Raw genomic sequence first — 15,978 nt, 5'->3', positions numbered from 1 at the left:
AAGTTGGGGAGGCCCGGATACAACCTGGCGTAGAAACAGCAGTATTTCCAATGCAGAGCAGCTCGGAAGTTCAAGTGCATCATCATATCACCAATAAATATACATGAGGAAGGAAAGGCACCTAGTAGCCGTTTGAGTTTAGCAAAAAAATAAGATCCAAGAGGAAAAAAATGTCATCTTAAATCCTCATCTAGAGAAGCAGTGGGGTTGCCCAGAAAAAGGAAAGAAGAAAACAGTGTTTTTTGGTGGGGAGGGGTTGAATGAGAGGTGGCCCCCAAGTGGATACAGGTGTTAGCAGGAGTAACGGAACAGTAAAGCCAAAAATAGAAGCTTTGGGAGCGGTGTTGCACTTTTTCTCAGGGAACTCCTTTTTGGAGAATTCTCAGCTTTAGAAATTGCTTTTACTCCTGACAATCAGGGTTCCCTAAGTTGGAGCAACAAGGAAGCTCTCCTACGTACTGAATATTTTATAACTAATGTGTGCAATTAAGTAGTAAGCCCTGTATTCTCCTCCCTCCGCCTCTACCCCAGGCATTTTTAATTCAAATATTACACCATATTACTCTACACTGAATATAAATGTTTCATTCCATAGTTTTGTTGTGGTGGTTGTTGTTTTACTGAATGTTTGAATGGGTCATAAAACTTGTATTTTTGCCACATTTTCCAAAGTCATTTTTAAGACCCTATCTACTCATCTCTGATTTCAAAAAAGCACTCTTAATGTCCAAGGAAGCGTTGGGGGTGTCACCTCCTTGGCAGTATGCTAAGGGATAAAAGTTGGATAAGGCCTCTGACAGAACCTTGTTTGACTTATTGTAATGAAAACAGTTTTCTAATAGTAACTGTAATTGTCCCCAAATCGATCTCCTGTTGTTCATAAAATAGTGAGGTAATTTGTAAAGATAAGTAGGGTCATTCTGGTGATTTTGACTCATCCTTTTGAGTCAGAATTAAAATTAAATGCAAACATTAAAAATACACTCCTGTGAAACTTTTAAGCCGCAGATTTCTATCGTCTCGTGCACTTTTGTGAATATTAAAGTTAAATGGATACAAAAGAAAACTATAGGACCTTAATAACACTAATTTATTGCTCTAAATAATCATTTCCCGAGTTTTCTCATCATGTCTTTGGAGCCTTTAAGTAGCTGAACATGGTAGTCAGCTTTGCTTCCTACAGAAACCATCTAAGGCTATTTTTTTTTTAATCTTTGTGTCCTTAATGCTGAATGAGTACTGCTTAGTTATTAGAGATTTTTAGAGTGCTAAATGTATACTGATTGCACCCTTTGCTTTCCAGTTTAAATAATAAACCCAAGACAAATTATTTTTAATAATTACATGACTTCCTGAGGGATGAAGTCTGTCAGATCACTTTCCAATTCAAAATAGCTCTAGAAATTTAAACTCTGGGCCTTATTAGAATTCCAAGCACTTTATCTTAACTGTTATTTTTAGGAAAGAGAAAAGCTAAACAAGCACAAAGAGTAAGAATTTGACTATAGGACCTATGGTTTCTTCAGAGTTGATGTTTAGAGACCATTTTTCCAGACTCTTAGACTAAGAGTAAGGTGAAGTGTCTGTGCCATGTGTTAGTCTGACCGGGTCAGAGGCAGGGGCTTCGTGTTTGGTGTCTTTAGGGAGATTGATTTAGTTCCACTTAAATTAAACTTTGTGACTTTCCTGTAGGTGGATGAGAGCCAAACTGGAGAACCGGGGTGGCTTGGAGGAGAATTAAAGGGCAAGACAGGGTGGTTCCCTGCAAACTACGCAGAGAAGATCCCAGAAAACGAGGTTCCTGCTCCAGTCAAAGCAGTGACTGATGCCACCTCCACCCCTGCGCCCAAACTGGCTGTGCGTGAGGCCCCCGCCTCTTCGGCCGTGACGTCCGCGGAGCCCTCCACGACCCCCAACAACTGGGCCGACTTCAGCTCCACGTACGTGCAGGGCGCCGTCTGAGGACCTCTGAAATCCCAGCATAGCGATCTTTTAAGTGTTGTTAACGTCTTGGGTTGAGCCTCTGTGTCACTTCCATGACCGCTTTCTCTCACTGGTCTTCTGGCAAACTGTGGATTGCATTCTCTGAGCTGGGTTTATTTACATCGTTGCTCAATGGTGATTTGTGCTGGGATGGTATAAAGCCTACCACCTTGTTTCGTTCAATAATTTGCCTATATCTTTCATTCTTGTGGAAGAAATTGAGGAATATAATTTCCTAATAATCTGTTTGACACCCATGTCCATCAGCAAATATTCAGTTATTTCCTGCATGTAAATAGCACTGTTTTTTGGCTGGACAGAGACAGAAATTGAGTTCAGACGTGGTTTTGAACAAGATAGATAGTTTCCTTTAAAGCTTTCCTCTTTCATCAGTCCTGTACACATGTACAGCAGTGAAGAGAGATGTGTGTTCTTGGCCACTGTTAGTGCTGTACCCTTGGTCACCAGAAAATAGCATTAAAAACAGTGTGTAAACAAAGGTTTGAAATGACAGGTGAAGCCACCATCCACACGGCCAGTTATAGGACTGATCTAGGTGTGCAGTTGTCTAAAAATATTTGCTGTGGGCATTCAAGTAAACGTGATGTGAGTAAGAAGGGTTTTACATTTATTTTCAAGTCTGATCATCTTTCAGAAGAAACAAATCAAAGGCACAAAGTCAAGGAATAATGCTGGAGAAGGATCAGGTTGATCAGATAGAGGAGACAGAGGTGTGTAATGACCAAGGGCAGAAGGAAGTGGAGGGAAAGATGCAAGTGGTTTTTATACTTATATTTTCATGTAAAAGGTAGAAAGAGTTAATGAAGGTCTTCCCTACATAATCTCTGCTAGAAAGCAGTCTTCTACAAGTATGATTGAAACCAACTTGAAACTCTTCTCTCTTGATCTTTTTTTTTAAATTGAAGTAGAGTTGATTTACAACATTGTGTTAGTTTCAGGTGTACAGCAAAGTGATTCAGTTATATATATATATATTTTTTTTTTTCAGATTGTTTTCCATTTTAGGTGGTTATGAGCTATTGAATGCAGTTCCCTGTGCTCTCCAGTAGGTCCTTGTTGCTTCTCTAGTTGGTGTACAGTAGTTTGTTTTCCCTCTCTTGATCTTGATTGCAGAGTTCTGACTTTATAAACTAAAGCTTAGGCTAAAATAGAAGGCAAATACCATGTTTTCCAGGAGTTTGTTTTGCTGTGGATCCAATCAGTGTGACTTGCTTGATAAATGTGTGGTGTGCAGCCCTCCTGCTGTCATTATGGGCATCTTATTTTCCAAACCCAAAGTCAGGATGTGCTGTCTAATGGCCATATTTTGATTTTCAAATGTCTCTATGTCTTATAAAGATGTAAAAAACGTAAATTGCACTTTAAATCTGCACTTACACAAACGTGTTTATTTAAAGTTATAAAAATCCCAAAATTAAAACGGTCACTGAGATCAGGACAGATGAGGATACCCCTTAGTTACCAGGTGTCCAGGTACATGGCCTGGTACTTGCCGTGCGATGTGTGGGACAGAGAGATGGTTTTAAGAAGCACCCGCTGCCAGACTGGCATTATTTCCTATGTGATATGAAACTTCTTTTTTGCTGATTTAGTGTGGTTGTTGCAAATGAAGATAATGATCCTGTGAGGATGTTTCTCCAGCACCTCCGGGCACTTCCCAGTTACAAAGTATTTCCCTACTTAGTATTTCATGTGACCCTCACAACTACCCAGAGTGGCAGAATGTTGTTCCCATTTATCAGTGAGGAAATCAGGATGCAAAGAAATGACTGATATTTGCCCGAGACCCATCAGTAGTGTGTGACGCTCAGACACAAACCCAAGTGCAGTGCTCTTTCCTCCCCTTCTTGTTCTTGAACGTAGGAAGCCCTGTCCGTGTACTGGGTCTGTGTTGTGTGTGGGAGAAACACGGGCATACTGGGGAGTACTTGCTACTCACGGTGGCGTGCTCTTCCTTCCAGGTGGCCCACCAGCACGAGCGAGAAACCAGAGACCGATCACTGGGACGCGTGGGCAGCCCAGCCCTCCCTCACTGTTCCAAGTGCCGGGCAGTTAAGGCAGAGATCGGCCTTTACTCCAGCCACGGCCACGGGCTCCTCTCCATCTCCCATCTTAGGCCAGGTAAATGCAGCCAGTGGGAGCGGGACGGGATGGACAGATTCAGCAAATGCTGAAGTTGGAGCCATTTAGGAGTAAGCCTCTTCGTGTGTGTCTGGCCTGCTGGCAGGGCGGGATCTGGTTCACGTTTTCTCAGTAGTCTCTAAGGAGCCTGGACTATGTCGGGGGTAGTGACCATTCAGAGGAGGGTAAGATGCCTGGGTTGGTCAGGGAAGGTCACCAGAACTGCATTTTGAGCTGTGGGTAAGAGCTTATTAGGAAACGCAGAGGGCTGGCATGTCAGACAGAAAATTCTGTGAGGGGAGACTTGCAGTAGATCAGGGTGTGTTTCAGGAAAATCACAGTTCTGTCCATTTGGCTAGACCAGTGAGTATTTATCGGAAAAGCTAAACTGATGACAGATTGGTGGGAAGCTCTTAAATGCCTTACCAAGAAAGTAGTTTCTGAAAGGATAAAGGTGGTTATTTTGAATATTTCTACTTAATGCAATAAAGATAAAGGAATTAAGTTTCTATATAAAATCAGTCAAGCCAAACAGAGAAATTGCCCACCTGGCAGGCATTTGGGGGTTAGGGGACAACCGGATTGAACTCGGGCTCCAGGTGGGTTCAGGTGGAGGTGGTGTGTGTGGGGAGATCTGAGCGGCGGACATAGGGGCAGGGACAACACTTAAGAGGATGGAGTCCCAAGTAAAGGAAGGTCTGGGATTGAGAAGAAGATTTGACCTTAAAGGGGAACAAGGAAGGCAGGCAGAGAAGTTGAGCTTTAGTCAGAGGAAGGAATTGGGTTTTAGACGTGTTCATTTAGGTGAAAGGGGACATCCAGGTAGTCCTATCTGGCAGGTGGAACATAGATCAGATCTAAGGAAATGAGGGCGCTCTTCAAAGGAGGGAGTGCAGGGAAGATGGACCATGCACGGAGCACGTGTCATCTCTGACCTGGAAGAAAGGCTGCTTCTGACAAGGGGTGTTCCCTTCCTTCGCATCGGTCCAGCTCAGCAGGTGGTGAGTCTCAGTCAGTAGTGGTGACTCTGGTGGAGGGGGAGGGCCAGGACCTGGGAAGCAGGGGAGGAGGGGGCTGTTTCCAGAAAGGGGGGGTGTGGTGCTCATATTAGAGGCTGTGGTCCGGGCAAACAGGAGACTGTTCAGTGTGGCAAGCAGAATGTATTTGTATCAGGTTGCAAAGGAATACAGAGGAAATGACTGGTGGAAAAGTGGAAAGATTTGTGACAGCCAAGAGAAGCAGCAGAGCGGAGGGAGGGCATCAGGAAAGGCAGGGACCAGCCACGTGGCCAGTGGAGGAAAGGATGAAAAGCCAAGTCCCAGAGAATCTACGTGGAAATAGCATGAAAAGCACAGAAAAGAAGATGGGATTCTTTTTCTTCTGGGAGAGGAAGGATGAAGAGAGGTTGGAGAAAGAGAGAAATAAGTTCAGGTTGTGCGCAGGCAGCTTTCTCAGGAGGGGCCCCCAGGAGCCTCTGGAGCCTGCAGAACAGGAAGTCAGCAGAGAAGAGTGAAGCCTGACTTGGCTGAATTTAACCTGAATCCGTAATTGTCATCGCACATTGTGTTAGCTTTCTCCAGCAATACTTCACACTTTGAGGCTAGAAGTAATAACCGTGATGTGAGCTACTGCCGTTATGATTATTACTGTGATAGCAACTCTACGAATAGATCTTTCTTAACAACCTTTTGAAGAAAGTGTCTGTCTTTTAGAGACATAGAAACGGAGGCCTAGAGAGATTGAATAGTCATCCAGGGTCACACAGTTAGTAAGTGACAGACTTGGGATACAAACCCAGAGTCTGTGTTCGGTCCGACCCCAGGCTGGTTATTTGGGCACATCCACGTGGGAAGATGGACAGGGAGGCTCAGCGAAGGTTTCTCAGGGTGAGAGGTGACGAAGTACCAATGAGGGCCCTGGTGAAGTGACAGAGACTACAGGGGAGTGGCTGAGAGGATGAGAGGACAGGGAAGCGCTGAGCTCCACACTGGGGTGGGAGGCTCCCTGCAGGCATGAGGGAGGAGATGGGAGTGGAGGCTGTGTGGTCCTGGGGGGTGTTTGGAATCCAGAGACCCCTCCTTGGCTCTGAAGACTGGACGGAGTGTACTGTTGAGATGGAAGGAAACGGGGATGTCGTAGGTATGGGAAGGCGGGACCCACGGAGACCAGGGTTTAGAAGTTACCAACACAGGAGCCGGAACTCTTTGACCTGTTGTAAATTCTCCACTTCTCAGACATCGTCACAGTTAAATGTCACTATGAAAATATCTTCTCAAGGCAAGTACAGGTTGATTCTGAATGGACTGTCGTTGGTCATCAGCCCTGGTTCCCACCCATTTACACGCATTGTTAAAAGTTGATGTATTTTTTTAGTATTGTTTTAAGATACTGTAAGTGTTTTGTGTTATGGTTTTGAAAATGATAAATGCCTCACCCTGCCTTTCCAGCCTCGTCTCCTACTCCACCCCTCCATGAAACTAGGCTACACACGCCCCCGGATTGTGCTTCTCCTCCTGGACCCTTTGCAGTGTAGCACCTCCCGGCCGTGCCCTCCACCCGGGGTGCCTGTCCCCAGGAGCCCTAGCTGTCACAATCCTCCTCGTCCTGCAAGGCTCATCTCAAACGCTGCCTCCTCTGTGAAGCTTCCCCTGGTGCCCTCGGGCAGCGTTGCTCCCTCTCTTCTCCTGGTTCCCACAGTGAATAGATGGCACCTCTTTTTAGCATATTTCATCCTGCCAGGTGGTATACAGAGTTGTTTGTATCTCTTTCTTCCTCATTAATTACGAGTTCCTTGGTAATATCATCCTGTCCATTTTATAGTGCTTTGTGATTAATAAAGTGTTTTAACCTAAATTGTTCTGGGGAGGCAGAGGTGGCATTTTTAAAATTCATCTTTGTATATGCCTTGCATGTAGATGGACAATAAATGGTGATTACCGTGTATTCACGCTAGTCAAACCCCTGTCTCTCTAAAAAGGAACTAACACAAGCACAATCCAATGCAAGGCGTATTTCCCTGAGTCCACTGAAACAAGGTATCAGTGAATTGTCTTTTGAGGTTTCATAAGGCTTCTACTCTGGTATTAATCCTCCACTAAACATCCAAATCCTACTAGGGGTGGGGGAGCCCTGGGCAACTTGAAAGTTAAAATAGAACCAAAATATATAAGGCACACAGCCAGGTGCAACAGAATAAATATGATGTCCTGACTTGTTTAATGGAGAATTCTAGGTGGCCAGACCATGGTTTTGCGAATAGGCTGGCAGGTTTTCCCCTCCACGTTTGGAATAAACAGTAACTGGGAGCAACAGAGCATACGGCACCCGTGCTGGCTGGAGCAGGGTCTTCTGTGGCCGCGTGTGCGCACCCATGTGCTGGTCACAGGGGAGGGAGCAGTGTTCATGTCATCTGAATTAATAACAAGCCACAAAGTAGTGAGAGGTCCTTTATGTTCTTCCACACAAGGGTGAAAAGGTGGAGGGGCTACAGGCGCAAGCTTTGTATCCTTGGAGAGCCAAAAAAGACAACCATTTAAATTTTAACAAAAATGATGTCATCACCGTCCTGGAGCAGCAAGACATGTGGTGGTTTGGAGAAGTTCAAGGCCAGAAGGGTTGGTTCCCCAAGTCCTATGTGAAACTCATTTCGGGGCCCATAAGGAAATCTACAAGGTACGTTTGTGTTTATCTGCCTCTATTGGTTGAGAACCCTGTTAGGCATTAAATTGTTTGCACTGGTTAAGATTCACAGATAGGAGTGGCAGGACCATTTTAGCTTCTGAGAGCGCGAGCGAGCCGAATCCTAACCACTAAACCACCGCAGAAGTTATTATACTTGTCAACAGAAGAGATCCTCTTACAGATAAATGGTTGTTTTTTTGCATTGACTTATGCAAAAGGGAATTCTACTCTGAGACCTGGGGACATTCTTGTGGCTTTGTTAGAGATTTTGCTCCCTTCATGCTTGGTACCCAGTGCTGTGCCAGGTACATGTGAATACTTGGAGGCCCAGAGAATTTAGGGAAATTATTGGAAGAATGAATTATCTTTTCCATTAGGAAGCTTATGGCTTGGAACCTTAACATAAAGGTTATTTAATTGTTCTAACCATGTAGATGATCAGAACGAATGTTGGGCTTGAAGAAGAGATGAATAGCTGAGATGCTGGATGAGAATCTATCAGTCATGCTTGGAAGTAGACGAGTGCATTGGCTGTGTGCCCAGCACATTAGAATGAGCTTAGAACCAGGCCTCTGTGTCTCCCCGTGATGTGTTTTGACTTAGCTGAGTGTATCTATTTGAGCTGTAGATTGTCAAGGTTTTAAATGTTAAATGATTTTTAAAAAGAAAACTGTGTCATTTGTGCTGTTTTCTTTGAGGATGAAAAGTAACATACATTCTCCCCTCTTTCAGCATGGACTCTGGTTCCTCAGAAAGTCCTGCTAGTCTCAAGAGAGTGGCTTCCCCAGCAGCCAAGCCGGCCGTGTCGGGAGAAGGTGAGAACCCCATTCAGATTCTATTCTTTAGAAGTGGGAGGAAATTGGGTCATACAAACAGTGGATGTCTGAAACGAGGTTGGATTTCATTTTTAAATAGTCTACATTAACTTGTATTCATTATATTAAACTCTAAGGTAAAATGATATTCAGCTCTTTACAAAATCATAGTATTTTATAGAGAATTTCAAAATACTGTCAGTTATTTTGATCATAAAAACTGAATTTTCCAGTTATACTTGCTTATGAGCCCTTTGACTTTTGAAAGAGGCCCATCAAAGTCCAGGGTCAAGTTCTTAGAGCATCTCTGCAGCTAATTTTTGGTGGTTACTATCTTCTGACTTACAGATAAGTATTTTGTTTTAAAACCATAACCACACGGTGTAGTAAAGCTGTCACAGTAAACATGAGTGCCATCTGTGCCCCAGATGAAATAGAAGTTTCATTTCTGTGTTTCATGTGAATAACCACACCAGATCATTTAGGCCTAAAAATTTCATTTTGAGTATTTATTACACAAATGATTAATGGCTTTATTTCCCCATCTTTACTTTGTGACATAATCTTATGGATTTTATATGCCAGTATGTGGTACGGCTTTAAAAATGAACAAAGCCTACATAATTCATAATCTCATGTCTTTTCTACACTTGGTCCAGCCATTGTCAGAGTCCTAACTGAAGAGTGAGCACTCCCCGAGGTAGACAGGCTTTCCGTGTAGAAATATGCAGTGTCTGTAGCCAACAGATGTCTACACAATTGTATAGTGTTTCAAAGTTTCCTTGAATAAATTACATGAGGATAGAATCTTTCATTTAGTTTGTCTGCCATTGAGTGTTGCATTCCTTAGAAACCTTACTTTATGAAAAATAGAATTATTAAAACAGTCATTTCAATGGAGACAGCAAGGATCAAGGTTCAGTGGTATTTCAGAAAGTAACAGAGCTACTTTCTCAAGAGGAATTTTAGAAGTAAAAACCGTTTTTTCAGTTTATGGGTATAGGTTTTATAAACCTCATCATCACTGAACAAATCCAGCATTTTATTGCATCCAGTTTTTGCCATTAACCACCAAAGCAATCATGGGTTTAGTTCTCTTGATACATTCTGTCATCTTAAATAACTTTTTTTTTTTATCCACTGTTAGGAGAACAAGGTAAAAAGTCTTTTAAACACAGCACATGTAGTCAGTAAGGCAAATTATGTATGTCACCCCTCCCCCCAAAGTCAGTGTGTTGCATACAATTCAGTCTCACTGGAGCACCAGAATTTATATCCTGGCTCTCTGATGTAGTAGCCGTATAATTTTAGTCAGGCCTCAATCTCCTCATCTGTAAAATGGGCATAATAATCACCACTTAAGGTAGGAAATTATTACGGGTTTATGAGATAATACGTGTAAGCTTTTAGAATAAAAGTCAATAAATGTCTGCTACTTTTATTTCCTTTTTGCTTCATTTCCTAGATTATTGATAGACCCACGTAAAGCAGTGAGCATTCTCATCCAACAGCAGTGTCAATGAGTGCTGATTTTTTTTTTTTAAAACATGTCCAGAGGCCTTCACACTTGGGGCCTCAGTAAGTAGGTCACAGATGAACCACACACATCCTTAAAGTTGGGCAACAGAAGAGAGTTACATTCTAACCTGGTGGCATTTATTACAGCCATTTTGAGATGATTTAGGTATTGGAAATATTAGGAAAGATTGCTGGCCTTCTGCAGGGGTGTGGGAGCATCTGAAATTCTGAGAAAAGGTACTTACATCTATTAATTCATGTATTAATGAATCAGTGTATTAATGTATTAAATGTAATAAGATTTAAAGTAAAGCCTAAACCAGATTAAATAGATTGTCACTCCAGGTAGCTCTTTAAGATAGGGGCTTGGGAATGGCCCGTGCCCTGTGTTAAATGTCTGATGGGGGAGTCTGAGTGGGGAGGCGCCCCTGCATTTCCATCCCCACGTCTCCCTGTTTTTGTAAAATCCTGGAGCGGCCAGCCTCACGGATGCCTGTGGGCACGCGGGGCAAGTAGAGCCAGAGCTCTTCCAGTCTCCTTGTATCTGCCGCTGCGGTGTGAAGTTCAGCCAGAGTTCATGCTTCTGAAGTTTCTCAAGGCATTTCAAAAGTGACTTCAAAATTTGGATCCATTTTTAAGAAAGCGACTTTTTCAGTGCAGGAATCCCTAGGAAAGGCATTGATTGCCAAGGCTCCTCTCTTAAATGGCCAAACACCAGCTAAGGAACAAGTGAGGGAGCAAAATGAAAAGAGAAGGGTCAGCATATTGAGAAATCAGAAAAAGGAATATATTAATGGGAAAAAAATGTCCTTATTAAAGCTGCCAAACTCTGATTTCCCTGTGCGGGAAATCATTTTTCCAGTTCTAACTGGGGAGGTGTGTTACCGGTGCTGGAGGGCTGAAGACAGAGAGTGTCCTGTTCTCCCTGGCACATTTGGACGACCTTGTATCTCGGCCCGCCGGCCTCCGCCTGCAGGTCAGCACGGCTGAAGCGGCCCCTTGGAGAGCGGCCCACATTAGCATAAGCATTAGGAGGGCTTCTGGTTTTTTGTGTTTGTTTTAGCTTTCATTAGGGCCTCCTGCAGAGGCCAAAGGATTCCTCCGTATTAAGTGTCTGCCTATTAATTGACAGTAGGCTCTACATATAAGGACTATCACATGAACTATTAACAACAAACATACCATCCATCATAAAATGAACTTTTCAGGCAAATGGTGGGTTTTTGTTAAATTGCTTTTTTAAAAAAAATATACAAAGACCTAGGATAAAATGGAGAAAAGTGAAAACAAGAAACTATGTTCATCTTTCTGTAAGTCTTTTATTCCCTACCTCGTGTAGGGTCTAGAGTTTTGTGTCAGGAGATCTTTTGAGACTGACTTACTATCTAAGCCTTAGTTAAACCAGCTGTTTATCATTCAAAAGAAAAATTTCCTCTGAAATGCACACCCTTCACGTTCAAGACAATAAGGAACATTTGTTCTTATCATTTAAGACTAAATTGCATGAGTAGTAAAATGTAAGAAATTGATGTGTCTTTTCAACACGTTCAGAAAGGTGTGATTATTTTCTGGGGCTGGGTGGACACTACTTTTATCAGCAGCCCACTTTACCTGTGTATGCACTCAAATGATGGGATGCCCATTTTTAACTAAATCATGTGTATTTTAAATATTGCGTTCTTACAGCTTCCTACCATCTGTATATACAGCACAATAGGACTTAAGTTTTCACTGAGGCACTTGAATAATGAAAAATGTGTTTAATTTACATAAAGGATATACCATGTCTGAAAGTCTTCTAAAATTGTGACTTGGTACCTTCAAAAGTGAATTACAGATATTTGATAAGCTCACCACGAGCCTGTGTGTCAGTGTATCTAAACCAGTGCTCGACACAACCTAGGTGCTCAGACAATGTTAGCTGGAAGTAAATGTGAAAACCATTTTCATGTAAAAAAGAATCCATGACATTGAATCGGAGTTCACTCTCGGTACTGGTGTTGGTAGACAAGCGGTTGGGTTTCTTTGTTCCTGTGCCTGGGCCTTCACAGGAATCGTCTCCCCGGCTGCAGTTACTGAATTTTTAAGTGCAGTCGGGAAATTTGGAGCCCAGAGTGTTCTGCAACTCTGTTTTATCTGTGACTAGCCTTTCTCTTGAATGGATCTTATCCTAATTTCCTTATTCATAAACTTGCTTTTGCAAAGCTGTCTGGGATTTCTGTAAACAATCAAGCTCTCTCCGTATCTCAATATTTCTCCCCACCAGAATTTATTGCCATGTACACTTACGAGAGTTCTGAGCAAGGCGATTTAACCTTTCAGCAAGGGGATGTGATTTTGGTTACCAAGAAAGATGGTGACTGGTGGACAGGAACAGTGGGCGACAAGTCCGGAGTCTTCCCTTCTAACTATGTGAGGCTTAAAGATTCAGAGGTAAACCCACATTAACTGTTTCCTCCCCTTTTCTGTGCAGTGGTTCTCTTTTCAGGGAGTCATGATGTTTGACGACGGAACACTTTGTTGGGTTTTGCTGAGTTCTGGGACGTGACAGCCAACATAGTGTGACCTGTCATTGTTGAACTTGTCTGTTGGTGCTGCAGGGTCAGCCTTGGCTTCCCAGAAGCAGGAGAATCCCCGGGGCTAAGTGGAGGCTGCCTGTCATGAGGCTGGTCAGCTTCGATAATATTCAGAATTCCTCTCCATTCCTGAATGCCACTGACTTAAAGATTTGGAGTAAATGTTCTTGATAAAGTCTGCATGGTCACTGGTTTGGGGTACTCTAAGAAAGATAACACAACAGTATTTTGCCCATGTAAACAGACATATTTTGGTGATACTGGCCCCCAAATATTGAGCAGTAGAGAGTTTTTACAATTTATATTTTTGCCTACACAGTAGGAAGACACAAGATCTGGGAGACTGGTCCACTTTGATCTTAGTATCTCTGTTAATCAGAGACTGAATTTATTTAAAATGCTGTTATCCTTATAAATTAAAAGTGGCTCCCAATTGTTGTGAATGGGGCCCTAAAAATTCAGATGCATAAAATGTGGTCTTGAGATTGGGCGAGATTAATGAGATGGTGACGTGGGCCTACCAGACTATGGGAGCCCATCTCGTAGTGGCCAGTTTCAAGTTAGTGGAGAATTTCACTGGTCATTTAACAGACTCATAGCTGCTTGTGGAGCGAGGCTGGGCCTGGTGACACCATCAGCCTTCTTAGCTTCCCTGCAGTTCCCTGAAATAATTTTATTTGCTTGTTTTTGTTTTTGTTTTTAAGGGAGTGTCTTTTTTGTTGTTCTTGTTTTTTCTTTTGTTTTCCCTTGCTTTGCTGTTGTGAGCAGCTTGCTAAAATTCCCCTGGAGGGATTGGCAGAAGTCCGCATACCCTTGGAGAATTTGGCAGAAGCTGGAAAGAAAGTACTCCTTCCCTGTAGGACAGTCATTGTACTGTCCTCTGCTGATCGGGGGCGGAGGGGGGGGGGGCGGAATTCACCTCTTCCCCAGGCCAGCCAGTTGGCTCCGCTGAGAACCATAGAGATGATATTTCAGGGGAGTGGGGGGGGGGGACATTAAAAACTAAAACTATTTCTGCTACCACACACAAAACTTGTAAAGTGGCTTTACCTTTGGGATGAGTTTAACATAAAAGCCATGACTTGTATTATATTTTAATAAATTAGAGTTCTCTACCCCCAAAACATCCAAAGTCAGCAAGTTAAAAAAAAAAAAACAAAACACTGTGACTATTTTTAAAGGTAAGCTGAGTTGTAAAATGCTTTTTTAACCACAGTCTTAAATTATCAGCCACAGAAGAACTAGCAGTACTAAAGATTTTGGCCAAACATTTAGCTACATTATTTCATAGTAATGAAAAAATCGAGAAACTCAGCATCCTACTTGGACCTAGAGTTCAGTGTGTAAGGCAATATCCTATCACACTTAAAAACCAGCCCCAGCCTCAGGTACCAGAATTGACCTGTGGGCAAGGGAGAGGTTGTCCCATCCCCGCTTCCCTCCTCTGCATGAGGAGGGCTGGGGCACGTAGCCTGGGGCAGCTTGTCTACCGAGTTCTTGAGCGGCTCCAGGACAAGAACATGGCTATCTGAGTCTGTCTTCACTTACGTGCTGGCCATGGTGTTGCAAAGCGAGCACATTGAAGCTGCTTGGACTCTCGCATTGGGTATTGCCAACTGCTTTGTTCTTTCTATGGAATATAGAGAGTATTTTATAAGCCTGTACTGGGAAAGTAACTGGTCATTTGGAATCTTGTTTCATTAGTATTCCTTTATTTTGATACACAGCCTATAAAAACTGCAAGGGAAGTGGGTAATGAGAGTAAATACTGGAATTCAAACTTTCCCTGCTAAGTGATTATTGAATATCCATATAAATATAGGGACAATGATAAGTTGTGTTCCTGGTAGATAAGTTACATATTTTTATTCTTACTATTATTCTCATTTAGTTAATTAAGCCTTTTGTTTTGTTCTGTTTTCACTGGAATACTTAATGTATTGGAAGATAGGAACACAAGGGTGAAAATTAATTCGGAATAAAGCACTTTGTAACAACAGATGACGGCCTGGCCCCGGTCCCGACTCGAGGCTCCTATGGGCTTACTCAGCTAGTTTAAAATTCCATGAGTATCCATGAAGGAATTCATCCCCAGAGCACTTTTGGAACACTTAATAGTTGGGGGGAAAATGGTCTCCTTCTGTAGGTTGTGTGTCCAGCATTAAAAGAGAAATTTTAGTGTTTAAACAGGGTAAGATTTGGGTGGAAAGGTTACACAGGAGAGTGGCTGCCTCTTTGGATAATGGATTGGGGGAAGGGGTGTTTGAATTGCCACTGTATTATTTTCATTCTTAAAAAAAAAAAAAGAAAACTCTAAATCAAAGTTCCCAAAATATTAATATTTTCATGTATTAAATGGGGGTGTTGGGCTCATGGTCGTCTGTGCTAGTTTCTGTACTTTTTTATGTGTGAAATATTTAATAACCATTTGGACATAAAGCAGGAGCTTGGTGTTTGGGGTGTGGTCTACCAGTCTTCCTGGCGGGTTAGCCCCTGTTTGATTTGCCCCACTGGACAGGTTGCGCCTGTTTGTACACAGTCACTTCCTGAGCCCTCTGGGATCCTACAGTGCCATGTACTTTGCTAATTTTTGTCTTAAGAAGAGAGTAAAAGCTGCATGCTTTAAAGTACTTGTTCTGTCCCGTGTTTCGCTGATAGACATCGCAGTGTCAGGAGATACAGTGCTACTGCGTTTCCCCAGGACGAAAAAGGGGGTTTAGGGGCTCAAGGGGGTTTGTGTCATCAGTAATCGTTTTTTTTTAAGTTGCTTGACCGAAACTCAGTATGCAAATGAGACCTTCTGCTCTGTTTTAAGGGCTCTGGAACTGCTGGGAAAACAGGGAGTTTAGGAAAAAAACCTGGTAAGTTACAAACCCTGATGCTTATTTTTCAATGTTTTGAGTGTAATTGATCATTGCTCCCAATCTTAGTTTAAAGGGCCAGAAGCCTTTAAAAAAAAAAAAAAAAAGACAAAAGAATCTTTCCTAATAGTATTTGGAGTAGATCCTTTCCTTGGGATCCATGAATAATGGAGATACATGATTATGAAAGATGGCTGGTGCTTTGCACATGGGGAGTGGGGACGTTACCAGACAGAATGTTCTCTTGGGACATGAAGAAACAATTCAGACCAGATGGTGGGCAGTTGTAATGCCCGGAGTGTCATTCCTACTAATTTTGAAGCCATTGGGGTGGTTTTCCTCAGGTACACAGTGAAGGAACAAAATTATAGTCATCCCTCTGAGCTCAAAGTGTTTTAGTTT

At 42.6% G+C, this 15,978-nt stretch overlaps 1 protein-coding gene across 1 annotated transcript in view; it reads left to right on the top strand.

The window, feature by feature from the left end:
• The window catches only part of ITSN1 (intersectin 1), a 189,781-nt gene that overhangs the window by 119,381 nt on the left and 54,422 nt on the right, over positions 1-15,978 (top strand). Inside the window, 6 exon segments of the mRNA XM_032472559.1 lie at positions 1,693-1,940; positions 3,966-4,125; positions 7,592-7,797; positions 8,539-8,621; positions 12,406-12,572; positions 15,531-15,576. Of these exon segments, the coding sequence (XP_032328450.1) occupies positions 1,693-1,940; positions 3,966-4,125; positions 7,592-7,797; positions 8,539-8,621; positions 12,406-12,572; positions 15,531-15,576 (910 nt within the window).

The sequence above is a fragment of the Camelus ferus genome, chromosome 1 (assembly GCF_009834535.1).
Source record: "Camelus ferus isolate YT-003-E chromosome 1, BCGSAC_Cfer_1.0, whole genome shotgun sequence".
NCBI lineage: Eukaryota > Metazoa > Chordata > Mammalia > Artiodactyla > Camelidae > Camelus > Camelus ferus.
Note: the sequence above shows the minus strand (reverse complement) of the source record. Positions and strands in the feature narration are given on the sequence as shown.